The following is a 20,304-nucleotide window of genomic DNA, read 5'->3' as shown; positions in this document are numbered from 1 at the left end:
GGTCTGTTCCAAGTCGTGCTAGAGTGTACAATGGAACCGCGATAGCGCGGCCCGCAAAAGGGCTTATTGCACGTGTGCGAACTTTTCAACGACGATGGCCGTGTCGCCGACGGTTATAATTTCAGCTCGCATTGCCAGGCATGTAAATTGGCGCGCCGTCGAAATGGCTGTACGCGGAAAAGTATTGTTTGCTGGAATTCAAATTTGCATAATAACCAAGCATATGATGTGTAGACGCGAGCCGGATATACCGGGTGAACCGTAGGAATGCGCATCAAGAAATAAAACCGCGAGACACCATGAGTAATACATACGCCGAGTCAGCTATTATGGTAAACACATGTATGATGCACATACGTGTGAACCTCTCACATTTATATTGTAATATAAATCGATAAACTTTACCGTACAGGATCGATTGCGATAAATTTACGTGATTTTATCGCGTAATTGCGAACGATTAAGCAACTGTTATTACACAATGAAAGCTTATCGTTAGAAAATGGCTTCATTAAGTTGCGGTAGCATCGACATAAAATTTTTTGCGGACTATACAAATTTATATCACAATTGTGATGTAATCATGAATATGAGAATAATATTCAATTCTATTTATATAATAATATGCGAATTTTCAAAGAGATACAAGATAATTAAAACATGATCTTTGCCTTCTTTTGTGCAAGACATCAAAAAGAAATTTTTCCTTTGATTATATCTTGTCTTTATTTTCACTTGGAACTAACGGATAGTTATATCATCGTGTTTCAGATCAACAACGATCCGAACATTTTGCCGAACGTGAAGCTGGTGATGCGATGGGCCGACACGAGGGGAGAGACTACCGAAGCTACCAGTGCAATGATCGACATGATCTGCGACGGGGTCGTGGCCTTTTTCGGACCGGAAGGCTCCTGCTACGTCGAGGCAATCGTCGCTCAATCTCGCAACATACCTATGCTCAGTTATGTGAGTAAATTACGAATTTTTATTTTCCAAATTTTTTTAACTTGATTCTATGCACATCGTCCGTTAATAAATATACTATTATAATTATTACATGAGTTATTAATAATATGTATCAATGAGTACGCAATTGATTGCAGACTCTACACGCGTTTTATCTACTTTTTGACACGGAATGTTTATTTTATTTCGGCTTTTGGAATAAGATTGAAAGTATAAGCTATTTAACTCTTTTTCGCATATTTTTATGTATTAAAATTAATATTGCTATGTGTGAAAAAGATTGTATTAATAGAACTAATTTTAAATAATCAGATTTTAATCGATTAAATTATATCTTTCTATTACAAGTTTATTTAAACAGGTTATTGAATGTTATGTTTATTAATTAAAAACAAACTATGAGAATATTCAGTCATATTGCGCGTAATTAAAAGATAATCATATGTTACTTTGAAACTCCTAGTTCTTTGCTGCAATTATATTTAATTATAATATTAGAAGCAAGAAGTCGTGTAAAGTTTTTCTTGCATTATACATCGAAATAAATTCTTTCATATGCCATCATTCAATTATTTAATGGCATAAATTGATAAAACATCGAAGACTTTCTTTTTTTTCGTGAATAATAAATAGTTAAAAATCTTGATCTGTCAAACGAGTTATTTTTATTGAAAATATAGAACATTTGGAAATTTCGTTGTTACTTTTACTAATGCGGGATAAAAAAGGAGGAATTTTCAAAAGGAATTATAATTTATTAATTTGTACTAATAATACGAATGATATTGCTCATGAAGAAATATTAATTTACTTTGACATATACCGCGATATAAAAAATTACACGATTTTTCCCTTTTGATGTTATAATTCAATGTGGTTGTAGTGAGATACCAAAAAACCTCTTAAAGACGTTATTATCGGAGGCGGGAGAGAACAGAAATCGTCGGAACTTCGTGGCGCGTCGTTACCGATGATTTCGTGCGGACTCGCACAGAGAAACCGGCTGAAAACCGTTTTTTGCCGGCGTGAGAACCATGGGGTTGTACAGGGCACTGACGAGACGAAGTCTTGGGGTCGCGCCGACCGTCTTTCTTGGCGCAGCTTTGCCCAAGAGAGCGGCTCGGTCCACCTTAACGAAGGTGGTGGAGGCGATGGCGGAGGTGCGCTCGACAAATTGAACACCCGCGGCGTGACAATATAATTACGGGCCGTATGCTCTGGGGCGTGCGTGCGTGCATGCGTGCGCTGGTACGATATGCGTGCTACGTCACGACGGAGCACGCAACCGCGGGCTCGATTCGCGCGATTCGATATCGCCACGAAACACAGTCCTCGCGCTATTTCGCGAAATTCATTTTAGATGATATTTAACGCAGAAAGAAAATTAAAATACGAAAAATAAACTTCTGGATTATATCTATAAAATTATAACGTCAGTATGCGTTATTTTTACGGAGGGAGACTATTCGCTGAGTATATGTGCAATAAACCGATGGATTTAAACCGTGGCAGTATATGTAACGAATCGCACTCGTGACACGTTACGCTAATCATATCTTATCAAAGTGAGTTAAAAAATGAAGGCTACGTTGTTTTCTCCTTTATTTATGATATTTCTCCGAAAAAGTAATGTATAGCAATCGTGTATAGCAGTCGAGGAAGGAATAATCTGAGTCACAGATCTTTATCTTATGTTTTGCGGTATTATTATGTAAGTTCGAAGTTATATTATCGTACGATCAATCATTAGAAGGTATAATTAAAAATAACAAGAATTATTAAGTCATTATACTATTTAATATATCGACATTTTTTGTAGATATTATATAAAGCAGCACAATTTTATGAAGTTATAAACCAGAAAATTTCAAAACATTAGTTTTCTTTGCTAGTGGTATTAAACTTATATAACTTTAATTGACATGACTGTTCAATTTATTGACTGCCGGAAACTTCTATGTAAGCTTGCGTAGAGTGACAGTTTAAGTTTAGATATCAAACTGATTGCAACACACACATATATTCACATATATCTTAAAATTTTTTTAATTATCAGAAAAATTTAAATTTTTAATGAGATTATAAAATAAAACAAAATATTATTAATTCAGAATATTATGTTTTGTATAACATCTCCGATATATGCGAATATTTTGCGGGCGTTATATATGTATTTTATTATGAAACACACACATCATTACAACGATTCAGTTCTGCAAAGCACATTTAAATACAATTCGGATTTTTATTATATATTCTTTAACTTCTGCACATTACATAAGTACAATGAGATCATTTTCAATATAATCGATAAAAATATATCCAACGAAATAACTGTTGTTATAAGCGTCGGTTATTCGCGCTCGTATACTTACGCAGAGCCTAGCCTCGTCTCTGTAATTTATTCCAAAGAAAAAGGATTTGCGCGAGCCGGAAAGTCAAGAAACCTAAGCACGTTAAGCCACGGAAAATTAGCCTCGGGTCTTCAATGATGCGCGACCATGCTCGCCACAAAGTCACGAATCCAGCTACTTAACAACATTCCGGCAATGCCAATCGTATAGTCGCATCACCACCTGCAGCCGCACAGACGCATATAAACACGTGGCGTATATGCACCTACGGTTCGAGAATTTCGCTTTGACGTTTTACCGCCGCTTCTACCAACTTCGCGTTTCCTCTTTCCTTTCTTGTGCGGCGATTAAAGTTATTGGCGTTCCTGAGCTTATGTAAAATAATCTCGCGTTTCAGACGAATTGATACGATGACGAACAGCACGTGCGCTTTGTCAATCGATTTATAATGCGATGCAAATTGAAAGTGACATTTAAATATCGTGAATGTCGTCATTATTTTTCGATATAATTTACTTTTTAGGTCATATTAAAGGGAAGTAATAAAAAATATATTTTATTATGATAAATTAATAATTGAAAATATTTCTTCGTATTTTATTGAACGACAACAATTAATGACAAATAAAATTTATAATTAAATGTAGCAAAGTTGTGAAGTTGCATAAAATTTAATTTTGTTAGTAAACATTTATCACAGAGATATCTCTTTAATATGAGATATACAAGAAGATATATTAGAGATATACTAAAAATAATATCGGCATTCATTGTACGTAATTTTAAATTCATATTGGGAAATTTGTAATTTGCATGAAATAAAATAAGCCGTGTATGAAATCGAATGACATCTCATGTTTTCGTGAAAGTTGCCGTGATAGGGGCAGAGGTCCCTCGTGAAATGAACCGACGAGTCGGTTGTGGAAAAGCCGTCCACTGTGCGTGATTATTTATCGCTGTGGAAAGTTTCGATCGCAATTGCCTTCGACGAGGTGACTCGTTGATATAAATCTTTTCCGCGATTAACTTTAAGCCCACCAACTGATTGGTCGATCGAATTACAGTACGCGAGAAGAGACTCTGATCGCGATTTAAAGGATGCCCATTCAGAGACATATTTTGGAATGAATACACGTGAAAGTGATATCCGAACGCTGAAAAGACCTTCGGATTAATTTATGTTAATTCGCAGTGAAAGAAAAAAAATAAGTACGCAAACGATCGACGGAAAATAAGGATAAAAAAATTACTGTCCGATTTCTTGTTGCACTTTAAATTCGTAAAGTATTTATGCCGTATTTATAAAGAAAGTATAACGAACGTGTATAAAAAAAAAAAACCCGCGTTGGACAGCATCGATTATTTCGATACAAGAATCTTCAGTATTCTTTGATACAAAAAGAGAAAGAGAAGATCGGGGGCGATTGAACGAGAATGTAAGTGGCCCTTCTCTTGGCACGTGAGGGACAGTACATAAGTATAAGGAGCTACCACTACATTTACTTTCACCTAGTTTCACTCGTCGTTCGCTGGCAGAAATCGCGCCGCAAATTTGTGCGGATTCCATCAATGGGGGGACCTTGTTCTCGCGGCAGGTGTAGTTAAATTTCGTCGAGCGACGGGTTTTTTTTTCACCGACGCATTTTGCCGTACGGATGTTTATCGCGCGCTTACGTTGTCGTTTCCGGTAGATTGTTTTCTCTCTATTGCCGTCTCAGCGGTGGACTTTTATGCCTGCGAGCATACACGAAGCATTAAGATATATATATATGTATACTATTAGTCTTTTTGCCTGTTTATTGGTCTAATCAGTTTTGAAAGAGACGGAGGTCCCGCCGAGAGAGAGAGTGCGATTAGAATGTAAAAATAGAAAGAGAGAGAGAGAGAAAGAAAGGTATAAGCTAATTTAAATTTTTAATTTAAATTCAAGTATAAGTTACAGGTTAAGTTGTAGATGTTAAGATTTTAGATTTAGATATAAGGTTTATAGGAGATGTGTATATGTGTATGTGTGTGTATCAGTAGTTATTATTTTTAAGAGATTTAAGGCTGTGTTTTAGTTTAAATGTGTTTGAGATGTTATGTTTATTTTATATATATATTTTTTCTTTTTTATTACTTTGTATTTTGCGATATAAATGTGAAATGGTTGTCCTTAAGGGATCAGTAAAAAATCTATCTATCTATCTATCTATCTTTTCGCCTGTTTATTTTTGATACGCAGGTTTGTTGCTTCTTCTAAATTTTTGCAAAATGAAGAAATCATTTAAGTGATTAATATATATGTAAAACCTAAAACTTTTTTATACATTTTTTTATACATTCGATAGCTTCAAATTTCGAATAAAGTATATATTTATTTATTTAGTATAAAAAACTATTTTAATTATGAAAAATTTATTAAATTTGTAAATATTCGACATCGCGCGTTAAGTAACTCATTAATATATAGTTTCACGAACAGGTGCGGATGCATGCCATATTCCGTACGAGACCACGCATTTCTTGGGAAAATAAAAAAAAAAAAAAAAAAAAAAAAAAAAACATGATAATTTAGATAAATCTTTCATCTATCACGCGATGCTACTTTGGAAAGTATTAGTCATATTAATTCTACACCATGTGATACATAAATCAACAATTGTAGTGCGAAGATTTAATACTTCTTACAAAGATACATACACATGCATTACATACAGATGCATTTTCCGGATTCATGGTGCAAGTGTCGAGCAAGCAACTCGATTGCGTGGGTCATCTTGCTTGCGCGTCGTTCACATCGAGGCAGCATCCATTTAGGTACATATCCGTAGGTGGACAGCGAGCCTCAATGCCCACCTATGCGGCAGCAGATATCTCTCGCAAGGCGTATGGGGTACTACGCAAACCGCGATGGGGGAACTTTCGACAAGTAAACGCGACTGTGTGCGCCCGTACACAAGCACGCTCGCACGTGTACGACTACAACCACCTGTTGATCGCACTCCCGCGCGGGACGATGACGACCTACAAATCGAAAAACGATTCCACGTGGCTATCAAAATACCGCTGTATTTTGCGAGCCAGCTGTCGCGTTTAAAGCACGGCGTTTAACTTGCGTTTATTTGCTAGTAACGACTAGTATTTCGACATATAACGACAAAAGTGGCGAAGGCTATCAAATTTATAAAGAGTTATTGAAAGATTGGAGAATACGTGAACATGACCATCGGTACGCGATCCAGACGGTTCCCACCGCCACGTATTGTTGTATCGCCGGTGCATTTGCATGAAAACTGCTGATTCCCCTGACCTTCGCGGTCTATTTATAGCGCAGTCTGCGTCGTGATGCACTCACGCGGACGCTTACCTGGTCCGCATGAGTCGCGTCGCGTCGCTCCGTGTCAACCCGACATTGCTCCCATCTCGTCTTTTCTCCTTCGCTCTCGAAAGCCGGTAACAATATGTATCTTCGCGGCCGTGAAGCAATCGTTAAATCTTTTTAATTAAATAGGCCGCTTAAAACGCTGCCGTCTTCAAATGCTGTCGGAAGTAAAACTGGGACGATTCTCCGCCACAAGATTTTTGTATCAGATTCCAGCAGCAAATTTCTATATCCTGTGCTATTTTTTTCTTTCTTTGTATTTCTTTTGCAGTATACGTATTTTAGATGGAGAAAAAATTTATTAAATTTTTATAATTAAGCAAATTTAACAGTAAAAAAGTTTGAGAGAGAAAATGCTTATATAAATATTTAGAAATACTTGTTTTATTCTTTCATGAAAAACGCAAGTAAATATATATTTCGTAAAATAACTAAAGGTAAAATTCTTCTACGTACTTGCCACTGACAATAAAGAAGTTAACGCATCGATTATAATTTAACGCGTCGGTTATAAATTCAAATAAAATCTTTTATGATCTCTAATTATGCGCGTTTTTTTTCCTTCGTCGAATATCATCTATTTCAACGTCGGTGATATACGTGTGCGAGAGAACTTAAAATGGCTACTTAAAATCAACCGACGTTACATTTATGGATACATTTCTTCTAACTCGAGCGCGCTTCAGCAATCGTTAAATCCTCTTAATTGTGCATCTTATTTAATAATCTCCAAGCGCGGATAATCACGATGACGATTCTTCAGGTCTTCTTCGGTTCATTACCTTCTCGCTCGCATCTCGCGGACCATCGCGACGTTTTCTATTCCTCCGGCTTCTAAATCAAACTCTGTACGTCCATTAGCGGTACGATGCCACCGACAGCGTTGGCAACTTATCACGAATCCCCCTAATTGCGCTCGACCATTAAATAATAAGTCGCTGCGAAGCGAGAGTATCGTGCGTTTTTCATAGCTTCAATTTTCTTCTGCTATCTCCATCAATGTCATGTAGCACATCTTCCCTAATGCCGGAGGCAATTCTCCTTTTAAAAAAATGTTAAGACGTTCCGTTGGAATTAAAATTGGCAAAAATTCGCGATGTTAAAACAGGGTGTCTACTCCCTGGAAAAATATGGAAAATCTGGAATTCTCAGGGAATTTTTTTATACCTGGAAAAATCAGGGAATTCTCATGGAATTTTATTGGGACTCAGGGAATTTAAAAAAAAATTCTTTCTTTCATAATTTTGCTCTTGCAATCCTGTAAGCAGTAGGCAATCCATCAATAAGCCAAGTTGTGAATTATTTGTTTAAAATATATTATAAATATATATCTATATCTCTGTTTATACATTGAATGTCTTAACAAAATATTGAATATTCTTTATTTTAATTTTTAGTGGTAAAAAATGAAAATGTTATGCAAGTTAAAAATTTTTATGTTAACGAAAGCTATTTAGTTGTTTTTTCAGTATATTTGTAAATCTAGCACTTGAAACTTAAGTGGTTTTGTGTTTTTCTTTTGTATGAATGAAAAGCATTAAAAAACGCGTGCATTAAAAAAGCTTATTTTAGGAAATTGCATTAAAAATTCTTTAAAATATTCTCTTTGTCTGGAATTTTGAACAAAAATGCCTGGAAGATTAGGGAATTTTCAGGAAATTTTTTTATAAAATTTGAGTAGACACCCTAAAATTTTTCGTTCTAATCAGAATTAGCAGCGAATCTCAGTGCGAGTCTTATGTCAAGCGCAATTTATTTCCTTCTTTTCGAAGAACAATTTCTTTTTATTACAGTTGTTTATTAAATTGTCTACATCGTAAAAACTAAAAAGAATCTGATTTCATATAATTTTACTTAAATAGGGATCTGTTGCAGAATTGACTTGTACTCGATAATAGTTTGTCTTTTGCCGAAGGAAAATTGTTGCAATATATTTAAAATTTGATAGAAGTTTATCCGTGTTTAATATAGTGTTGTATTAATACATTCTATAAATTTATCCGTACTCTGACTGTGCAATAGAAATGAATTGGAAGATGGATAAATGTATTCTCTCGTGAATTAAAATGTTACGCCTCTACCATACACATTTAGCTTTACGCGTTCAAATAAGATTGTGTGTAAAAACCCCTACAGCTGTGTGTGTCGATTAATTTAGCCGATTTTTCTGAACGAACGAGAATTGCGCGTATGTCCAGCATCCTTCGGCGAGTATTGAAACGAGAGCTATCTTTAGCAGCAGACGAACGAGCGGAGCGTGAGAATACCGGTTTTGCCGGGATCGATAGGATTCGCTCGTCGTATTATCACCGTTTAAATATATCGCGACGTTACGAGAGAGAGAGAGAGAGAGGGAGTAAGAAAGATGCGAAGAAATGTGACAGAATAGCCGAAGGAACAACCTGCTTACTACGCACGGACGTCGATATGCCGGACGAATAAGAGACGATGATAAACGCGCCGGTCATTTAATTGGACATTTCGCGACAGTTCGACGACACACACGGAAAATCGTGCGAATGATAATCAGCCACTGTCGTCAGATGGAAAACCGATCGTGGTTACATGAGCCAGAGACGAGTGCGCGATAATTGCTTTCTATCTTCATTTTGTATCGTCTCCTGTCTCCATTTTGTATCCCGCGTTCGAGAGATCATCGCTCTTGACCAGTATCTCGATAATGAGACATATGCGCGACGAAATATATGAACTAAAGCTACTTCTCTAATTTATCTTCTCTTGATCGTAAAGTCTATATAAAATCATGAGAGTCATTAGGGTCGCCAGTATCTAATAATAAGTTAAATGAAATTGATTTTTCGTTAAATAAAATTTGTGAGAAAACAATTTTTTTTTTTTTCATCTTTCGAATGAATAATTACGAAATTATTGATGTCTCGCTATTAAAACTTCTTTTTCTAATTTTTGCTCTAATCTCTCATTGATTTAAGCAAATAAAAAAGAAGAAATTATAAAGAAAGAAACTGTATCTAAAAGAATCTGAACACACAACAATATATTTATTATAATATATCTTTTAACTCTGTCTAAAGCGGCTTGATTCTAAAACATTACAAACGCAATGGCGATTCAAAAAATAACTTAATAAGCATATATAATCAATGCGAACTTGTGTATAATGGATTTTCTTGATAAGTAGGTTAGTCAGGTTTTACGCAACGTAATAGAAGAATCTATTTACATGTAAAGAGATTATATGATTTCATTAAAACAGGACAATTGTGCGTAAATGAACGTATAAACCGATATTTTAAATGTCAAATAATTTTTTTCTAATACACATCAATTTCCATAAGTATTGCGCTAAGAAAAAAAATGACGGCTAAGTTTTCTAGAAGAAGAGAATTAACGTATTAATCATATGTCGATATTATGCGACAACGAGGAATCCATTCATTATGAGCGGAAAACTAGTCGTGCTTTCGCGCGTGCAAATGTATCTATTTTTAGAACGGCAGAATGGAAGAATGAGCGAGCGAGCGCAGCGCGTGAGAATACAGGTTTCGCGCGGGCGAGAGTCCAGCCACCGCGGTGTTTGCTTCATCATCATCATCATTATCATCGCTTGTACGCGTATATATTTGTATTGCGTGGAAAAAAAAAGGGTGAGCGCGTCTAACGTGTAATATTGCACAAACAGGATCAATTAATATTTATACACGTTGCGCGAAACCGAGCGAGCGAACGAGAGCACGAACGAGAGCGCGACGTCGTCGACGAATATTAATATAAAAATCAGACATGGCAAACAAACGATTACGACGGAACCTGTTAGATAAACGCGTCATCGGTCTATCTTGTTCTAGTGTTCGGCGGAGTTCCGCTCCGACGAGCGTCCACGACGCGCCATCCGGGATACCTTCTTCTTGTTCCGAATTCTTATCATCATGCTCGTCTATTTTTGTGTCGTCCGATGTATTTATAGCCGATATCAGTCTGATGACTTATACACGGACGTTTCTTAGAATGTTATTATCTCTTCTTTAAGCAGAGATAATAATAAGAAATTTAAAAAATAATAATATGCTATTGTTTCGAGAATAAGAGCAAATTATCATGATTTAATGGACGAAGTACAGTGTGTAATGTAAATATCGTGCTAATAACGCCAAGGTGATCCTGCGATTCATAACTGTCGATAACTAGAAAGGCATCGATTTTTATTATTTATTTATGTAAATATGACCATAATAACGAAAGGAAAAAATTTGCTCACGATGTCTGAGGTTAGTTGAGTGCTCTACTTTCCGCACTCGACTGCGTTCGAGTTTCAGACACACGGGGTGCATAGTATCCAATCAATCTTTTCGTTTGAACGTTGCGCGACTAATGCGCAGTAGTAAGATTGAATTAATATTAATATTCCTTCGCAAGAAATCATCCAAATAACTCGTGCTTCGTTATAACGAAATGACTTATGATCGATAGCATACAGTCATAGATAAACGTGAAATATTACTGTCTACAGCAATAACATTTAAATATATTCAGACATTAATGAACCGGTCGTATTCTCTTAAAATTTTTTTTAACAGATTTGTATTTAGTAATTCCTGCTTCTCTCCAAGATATATTATTAACTTCTGCATAGAAATAAAAAAATCTAATGAGATTAAAGTTTTTTTTAAACACAAGATTTAAATTGGATGGATAATAAATCTGTATTATTTATTTTCACAAATTTATTTTATAAAATGTTCTGTGGACTCTTGATTATTTATTACTTGAAAATTATTAATGCTTCGATATTGAAATGAGTTTAAATTTCTAATTCTAGTTTCTCGTCTCTATTTCCGATAATAGAAATAAGTCTGTCATACTGCTAGTTTATTCGCTATTTATCATCATTAGTCGTTCATGTTATACAAAAAAATGTACTTGTTCCGTCAAAACAAGCGTTATTGATATAACAAAATGCATTAAATTCTAATTATTTATTCGATGATTAATGAGAAGCTATAGAGTTACTATACAAAAAAAAAAAAAAAAAAAAAAAAATACGCGTATAGATCAATATTAGTTGTTCACCGGCTTTTCGGTTTAATGCGGGTGCTGTCTTAAATGACGACGATGCAGCCGGTTTCAGGCTAAAATACACACAATTAACCCTTAATTGGCTGGCACCAATTATGGGCCTAACGTATGGACGCGTATTCATTTGGTCAACAAGAATGTATGGTTCGCCGACAATATACTTCTTTTATTTTATGACAGTGTCTTAGTAGCTGTCGTTTCACGCAGATAAACGAATTTCTTGAAAAAAAAAAAAAAAAGATGTCTCGTTAGTTACCCAAAGATTCGAGGAGTATTAGTATAAATAAGTGTGTACTTTTATACACATTTTTTGTACACAATTTTTTGTACACATTTTTTTATACACAATTCAAGAAATCTTTTTAAAGTAAAGATATTCTGTTACTTTGAAGAGAGATAGCCTGCGAATAAAGCGCAGATAATCGGCCAATATACACGAATAAAAATGGAAAATGCCGTAATTCAATGGATATGTCGTAATGGCTGTCTGATTCATCAGCACACCTTCCTCCTGCGATCGGCAGCTTTATTGTGGCGAAACAATAATGAATAGCTGAGTAGAACGCGTGCTGATGTTTCTCTAAGAACCCGTGCAAGGTTAAATTGTGCTCCTCGTGCATCATTGCTTCCGCGTTCGCGATAATGAGATCAGTCCAGCTGTCACACTTCTTGCCAAGAATAACACTGGTAGCTCGTTCGTAACTATCGTTAAAAACGAAGAATCGTTCAGTAAAGCCAGTTAACAACTGTAATGTTTAATATATAAGAAAAAAGTTTATATCTTATGAAATATATTATTTAAAAATTTACATATTTATTTATTAATTTGAAGTGAAATTTGATTGAATCTGAAATCTTCTCTCTCTCTCTCTCTCTCTCTTTCTCTCTGCAGGATTTTACAATTGATTCTAAAACATACAAATTTTTATTTTAACAATAATTATTGTGGAAAAATGCAGGAAAAATTGAATATTACTTGACAAATATAGATGTAGCATGACGGAAATTTTGTTACAAATTTATCGTTTTTTATTGAATTGTCTTAATATGACTTTCATGTGAAAACCAGGTTTCTTATAATTAGTCGGTTAAGTGTGTTATTCTTCACAATGAGTGAGTATGTACTGTCTCTTTATCTATTTTAAATATTTTCACTCTTACTCGTTGCAGACAAGCGAAGAGAAGGGAAATAATAGATAATTTTTTAGGGCGATTCTCTCTCTTTCTCTGTAGCCTCGTTTCAGGAATAGATAGCGATTTAATCTCGATCATTATAAAATCCATCGCGAATTCGATTCCAATCATCTGACAATATATATATATAAATCATTATGTCCAATTTTGTAACGCACATCATACATTTTCACACAGCTGTATAAATTAAAGAGAAATAGTCGACTATAAAAAGATTTATTTATGATAACCAATAGCGCATATAATTATCTTGTCACGTATTTTAAATTAATATACAAACTGTGGTTATATATCTTGTAAAACAACACGCATGGACGTGTGAGAATTTTTGCTTGATTTCGCAGGATGATCTTGATTAGTTAATTATTTCGCGAGTCTCGTGAAATCTTTAGAACGCAACTCGAGACGTCTTTCCAAGTTGCAGTACAAAGTGCGTGTGATTTTAACGAGACAGCTCGCTCGCAATCATTTTAATTTGTCGTCGGTTATATTCGTCACGTTAAAGAATCACTAACATCCCGCACTGAATATAATTTCAAGCGTTGTTGATAACTTGCGGAATAATTAATAGACGCGACGGTGCGAATAACTTATTAACGAGTCGAGTAAAATTATCGTGCGTGTATTCTCGTTCTGTCTGTTATAATAGCCACTAATAGAAAAGTGTTCGAATGAGAGGAAGTAAATGTCAGTCTCAGGCACATCAATATTGTAGCAATAATATATCGTTTTGATTCCTCGAAACGATGATACAGAAAGATGATTGTATCGCGGTTGTAGAGTGAATAAAAGAATAATTACAGTTAATATTTCATTCTACGTTTATAAATTGTATTATTCGATACATAACATCTTTCTCAAAGATATAGACTTCAGGCTTTGACATGATAGATTGGACATAAAGTAAGAATTTATTTTAACGATTTGATACAATTTTAGTTATTAAACACGAAATTGAAGGGGCTCTGATATTAAATATCCACAAATAGGGGAAACGAGGTAATTAAAAGCCAAGCGCGGTAATCAAAGCGTAAATTAATTTTTTTCTTCTGTTGCGATTTATTAATTGTTCAAAGTCGTTCGACTTTGACTACTTTAAACAATTAATACATCGGAAGAAAAAAAATCAATTTGTGCATTGATTACGTGCTTCGCTCTCGATTAATCCATTTGCCCTATTTGTGGATATTTAATTATTAACACTTAATTATTAACACTTAATGTTTTAAACAATTTTTTTATGAAATACTTCAGATATAATATTTATATTATATATATAGAGAGAAGGAGGAATGTTTGTTAAAAATTATTTTATTCTACACAAAATAAGAAAAATAATTTTATCTATTACTTTGATTCAAAACTTCTAAAATACACATAAATGAATATTTAAATGTACAAATACAACATTATTTATGCAGATTATTTCGAATTTATGATCCGCGTTTTAGTTATACGCTCTTAACAAAACTTTAAGATTGTTCTTTTCTTTGTAAATGTTGTCAAAGCACCAATAATTTTTAAATCATCAGCAATTAAAAATCTAAGGATTTTTTACGAATTAACGTACATTATACAAACAGATTCGTCTTTCTTTCATTTATATTTAGCACTCTTCAGATATTCCGCTTGATTCGTGTAATTCGAATATAATGTCAATGCGTAACTTGAGAGAGATTTAAGCGGCCCCGAAAGCCCCAAAAGTGCATTATTGGCGAACGGGACGGGAGATATATCATATACAGGGTCTCGATGATACAAGTCGCCGCCTACGTTTATTCATTCGTTCGGCGGCGATTTGTGCCGCTCCTCGAGTCGTCTCGTGTATATCCAAGGATACCGACGCGGCGCTACACGGCGCGGCGCGAAGCGCGGCTCACTAACTGCTTGTGTTTATCGCCAGCTATATTTAGCCCGGGCTATTGCTTCGCCGAGTGCGACAGACCGACCGACCGAACGAACGAACGAACGAACGGACGGAGTGAACGAGCCGCGGCAGCGCGCCAGCATCAGCAGCCAGCCCGTAACATTACGGCCGCGTTCCCATGGCGTATATCCTCCCGTCCCATGCTCTACGAGATATCCCGTACCATTCGTATGCCCGTACGGTCGCCCTCGCCATTCCGCGGGGCATCGTGTTGGACCCTACGGCCGCGGTCGATGCGACGCCTCGTTGTTGTTGCTGCAGCAGCTGTTTAATGGCATAAGAAAATTGGGATTTTATAGGATGGAGAATTTTTCTCCATTCCTAGTATAAACTGCTCGTTAGGATAGATAAATAATTAATTGCTCTAAGAAATTTGAAGTATTTTAAAAATAATTCTAACAAGAGTAATAGAAACGTGTGTTTTTGACGCTAAATCTGATAATATAAAAGCTTTTCTTTTTATATTATCAAAAATTATATTTCTATATTATTAAATATTTCTATATAAATCTAAAAATATATATTATATATAAATAATATTTCTATATAAATAAAAATATGAAACGTGATGTTTAAATTAGAAATGGTTAAGAATGAACTCGATACGACTGTAGGATCGCATCTATGCTATCAATCGGCAAAATTGCCGAATGAATTTACCATATAGAGATGCAAATAACAGAGAACTTTCTAGAATCCACTTTCCACGATGTCTCACGGAACCTCTAGTCTTCCGACGAAGTCGTCGAATCTCTAAAAGTCGCGCATGTACTCCCCGCTGCGAGACAGCCCGGTATATCGGTCATCGGGATATCGTCACACCTAATTTTTCATTCGTCTCTTCGTATTAAAATTCCTTCCAACGGTGGTTTTGCCGTTTCAAGGCAACTACGTCGCACGCAAACTATCGCTATTTGTCCGCCGTGGCTATAAATAGAAGCGCTGTTGATTTATGGATAAATAAAGGCATCGATGGTATGTATGTGTGTGTGTGTTTGTATGTATGCTTTGTGGTATGCGTGCGAGGAGAGACTGCGTGTTCCCCTCTCTTTAACACGTGGCGTACTGAACCCTGATCCAGGGCCGCAGTAACCCCTTTCGGTCCGGCGCGGGTTTCATTAAAATCACACATACGCTTATTTATCGAAATTGCGGAATTGATTCTTAGAATTTACAAGCAGCAGAAAAATTTTAGTGTACATATATATATGGAAATATATGAATTCGAGCGTATTATTTATTGAGAATTTAACGTTATTTTATTAAAATAGTGTGAATTCTTCTGTATTAATTATACAGAGTGTGCTAATTTTTATCTCGTTTATAGTTTATTTCTTACGAGAAAATTGATGGTGATGCGCTTTTGATTATAATTAATAATACGGCTGAGAAGATAACCAATTAGATATGTATAAAACGTTCGCTTTATCGGAATGCAAAAATATGAAAATCTGCAAAATGCGATATGATAAAGAGACTTCGGAGAAATTCGCGTGCTGTCTCATCAGTTATAGCATATGCTTCGATTTATCAAAAATGACTCTGTCTAAAATTCAGTACAACGTTATAGCGTGATATGAGTTAACAAATATACACCGGTACTCTATGTATATAAAGACACGTCCGATCATGAATATATATGACGCGGTCTAAATATATAATTTCCGTAGTTTTAAATACCAACGGCGTCTGTGTAAGACATCGTCATAAAAGAAAAAAAAAAAAATAATCCCGCAACAAATTTATTGCTAAATCGTCGCGATGGAAAAAAAAAGGGAGAGAGACGAATCTGTTAATAAGAAAAATAAAAGAGAGATACTTTCATTTTTTTCCGATTTTTAACTGCCTCTTGATTCCCATCTTTTTTGGATTAAATATAAAATAATTACCGCACTGTTATGCCGTTTTTTATATTCTCTATGTAATGACACGACGATATCACACATGACTTAAAGATATATTTCATCGATCCTTGAAACATGCCACGATTCGCTGCATGCCTTCCGATCGTGACCTTTGCCACATACAGGAAATTGACGATTCCGCAAAAGCAAAGTCGCTCATCATTTTCGTTACATATGTGTTAAGAATTAATTATTATTTATCTTATTATCGAAGTTATCGAGATTATCGAGATCGAGCACGATTAACACTTTTAACTATGTTATATTGATATTTATTTTATTGTCAAAGATTACGCGATATGGAATTAATATTATTTAACAAAAATGTAGCAATCTGAATTAAACTTTGCGAGAACTTACAAAACACTTTTAGATAGTGATAACGCTCAACCAAATTGCAGACGAGAGTATTAATATCGAGATTTATCCGGCCAAACGATCCGCTGTATCGTTGATTCTTTCGACCGAGTAAATAACGATGGAAAGAAATGGCGAATGATGGCTATTAACGAAGCTTCGCGATATAAAAGAATTTATTGTACTGTTCACATTTACAGAAATTTCTCGGACATTTCATGATTCGTAAAATCCGAACGAATCTACGCCATACAGAATGACCTAAATTCACTAAAGACATTCCTTTCTCAGTCGTAAGATTGTTTGAATTGTAAGTGTTAAAGTGTGAAACTGTTAGTGTTAAAAATAATGTAATAAAAATTCGTTATGAAATAGTTTAATATAAAAAACTGATGGTTTAAAATAAAGCTCAAAAATCTAATCATAGTTAAATATCAAAAATCAAAGATAACATATATTCCTGCTCATTATGAAAATCTATAAAGATAGAAATAGCCACGGTCAATCAATTCAAAAATAAGAAATCATTAATTAGTTCTTGAATGAATAAGGATGAAAAAAATGACGTCAGATTTTTTTATATTCTAACAAGTACTGAGCTTCATCACGACCCTCTTCAGGTGTTACTTCCGTTTCGTGTGAACAGGATGAAGACGCGATAAATGTCGTTGATTTATATGCAATTACAGAATACACATGTCGATTACGTGAAGCGCATACAAACTGTGTTAAGATGCGCCACGTCATTCTTCATCAGTTTATGAAACGATTTTAATCGCACACGAATATCAATGTGTGTACCGCGCCACATCCGGCTATATCTAAGATGAACTTATGACTCTGTTTCGGACGTTTGCAACAACAACTCGTGGCAACAGTAATATACGTAACATTGTGCTAGCAGCTGTTGAAACACATTTTATTTTTAGAAAGCGGAATGATATAAATGTAAACGATAATTGTTACCACAATCGCGATATTGAGATTGTTCCTTCCTCGTATATTATATTCGTTGCAAAATTACTTTCATTTCAGTCGGTATTTAATGTATAATACAAGGATTTACTATCAAAATTTCTCGAGATTGTTTTTGCGCGATGTTTAAATCGGTCAATATTGATTAAAAGCTGTGTGTGAATCGTGATCGACACTCGTTTTGCATGATTTTTACTCGTGGATCGATATATATTTATATATATATAGCTTAAGATATCGAATTAACATGTTGTATTGCGTATTTATAATATCGAGGTCGCAAAAATACGTATCCTATGTTGCAATATCAGTGAGCAATTGCTCTTATTTGCCGTAGCGAGAAATCTATGATGCAAATCGGGCGATCGTAAAGCTGGCTGGTATGCGAGCGAACGAGGTCTTCCGTAATTTTTTTTGGATGAGCGCCAAGGCGCGGCACAATGGACCGTCCTTAATAACGCAAAACCATGCTGCCATGAGCCGTTCAAAAATAAGAAAAAAAAAAAAAAAAATTGTTTCGCGATACCTTACAAAAACCTGCAGAATTTAGAACGAGGTTGCGTGTAAAGTCGCGGTAAATCGAAGGACATTGACATACAAACCCGAAATTATTTTCCGAGAAACGGTGGAGAACGAAATATATTGCCAAGTAATGAGTTTTCGTCGTCGTAGAATATTTGCCGAAAATTTGATCGAGAGATAGAATTTTCCGAACGTTCCCCTGTTACGTAATTCCAGTCTCTTTTGTATTGAAAGAATCTTTTTTTTTTTGTTTTATATATACATCTATACGAGTTATGAATAAAAAATGTGCTCTATCGCGGGAAACCGACTTCCGTTATTACTGTTAATTAGCCGTTTAAAGGTTAAGCAAACTCGTCGCGAAGGCTGGGTTGATTGCGCAACTTTAGCAGCAAGCGATTATTTATGCGAGCAAAAACGGAAAAAGACGGCCCCATACGTCGATCACGCGAAGAGGCATGCAAAAGTCGGCACGATCGTCTGACGAAAGAGGATTTCCCCGATTGTTTTTCACGTGCGCGCGCGCCTACAGTTGCACAACCAGACACAATCGACTGGTAGAGAAAACCAGTTCGTTGTGCCACGGAGAGCTCTCGACTCTTGAGCTTCCTCAAGGTGGTCTCGTCTAAATATAGCCGAGTGGAGCCCAGAATAAAACACCGCATCGCCGGCAATGACCAAAGCCCACCTCGCCTCGTCCACGAACTAGGATAACCGCTTCGAGTGGCGGGTCAGTTTTGTCCACCGGTCCTACCGATCGTCCTTTCACCCAGCGAGAGGATAAACAAGGAGATAAACAAACTTAACGGGAAAGCATTTGGGGACCCGTATAATGAGAAGAGTGAGATAATATACCTAAAATATTCTTGCGATTGCGTTGATTCGAAGAAACGTTGAAATCAAGGTGCTGCTACAATCAAAGAAAAACATAATAATATAATCTATTATTAAAGTTGTAGAATTTTCAAGAATATGTACGGGCGCATTTGAAGGTCGCAGCATTGTAATCGAAATCGAGATAATTAATCAATGAAAAGATTTTGGCAGGATAATCAGAAAATTTAGAGTCATTAAATAAGTTCACGTCATGTTTATGTCAATAATCTTTGACATTTTCTTTCATGTCAAACAGTCAAAGAAGCAGGCAGAAACAGGTCATTGCCCTGAGATGTTACTATAACATTTCAGAGCATGAAAAGTCCCGTGAAATTATAATTCTAATATTAGAATTTCGTCCACACACGAACTAGGCTAACCGACCCGAGCATTGAGTCAGTTTCGCGTCTATCGTAAATACCGATCCTATCTGGAAAGAGAGAAAAAGCGGGAAGTTCAGGTTCCGATAAACAAACCTGACCCGCTTCAGCTCCATTCTCTATTCTTAGCTCGAGAAAACAAATATGTGTGTACACGGTTTCTCCTCTACTAATGGACGGCGAAGCTATTACTAAAAAACTCACCACTAATCGTGGCATGTAAATCTGCGTGAGCTAATTTTTTCTTTCGGAATATATCACATTCATGCGCGAGAATTGATTAAAAATTTCAAGTCATTTCTTTTTTTTATTTAATAAAAATAAATTGTCAAAACGTAAATATTAAAAAAAAACAGGGAAAAGAAAGAATTGAAAATTCGTGCTATACAAAATCAAGATATTAGTAAGATATCAATAGGGTACTAAT

At 35.5% G+C, this 20,304-nt stretch overlaps 1 protein-coding gene across 1 annotated transcript in view; it reads left to right on the top strand.

Moving 5' to 3' along the window:
- Window positions 1-1,221, top strand: part of LOC115244373 — a 52,610-nt gene extending 51,389 nt beyond the window's left edge. The window contains exon 4 of the mRNA XM_029821966.1: window positions 772-1,221. Within this exon, the coding sequence (XP_029677826.1) occupies window positions 772-1,014 (243 nt within the window). The 3' untranslated portion in view covers window positions 1,015-1,221. The remainder of the gene's footprint in view (window positions 1-771) is intronic.
- The last annotated feature ends 19,083 nt before the right edge of the window (window positions 1,222-20,304 follow it).

Source organism: Formica exsecta, unplaced genomic scaffold, assembly GCF_003651465.1.
Source record: "Formica exsecta isolate Colony F162 unplaced genomic scaffold, ASM365146v1 scaffold812, whole genome shotgun sequence".
In the NCBI taxonomy this organism is placed as follows: Eukaryota; Metazoa; Arthropoda; class Insecta; order Hymenoptera; family Formicidae; genus Formica; species Formica exsecta.
The sequence above is the reverse complement of the archived record's forward strand: the minus strand, read 5'-3'. Positions and strand labels throughout refer to the sequence as shown.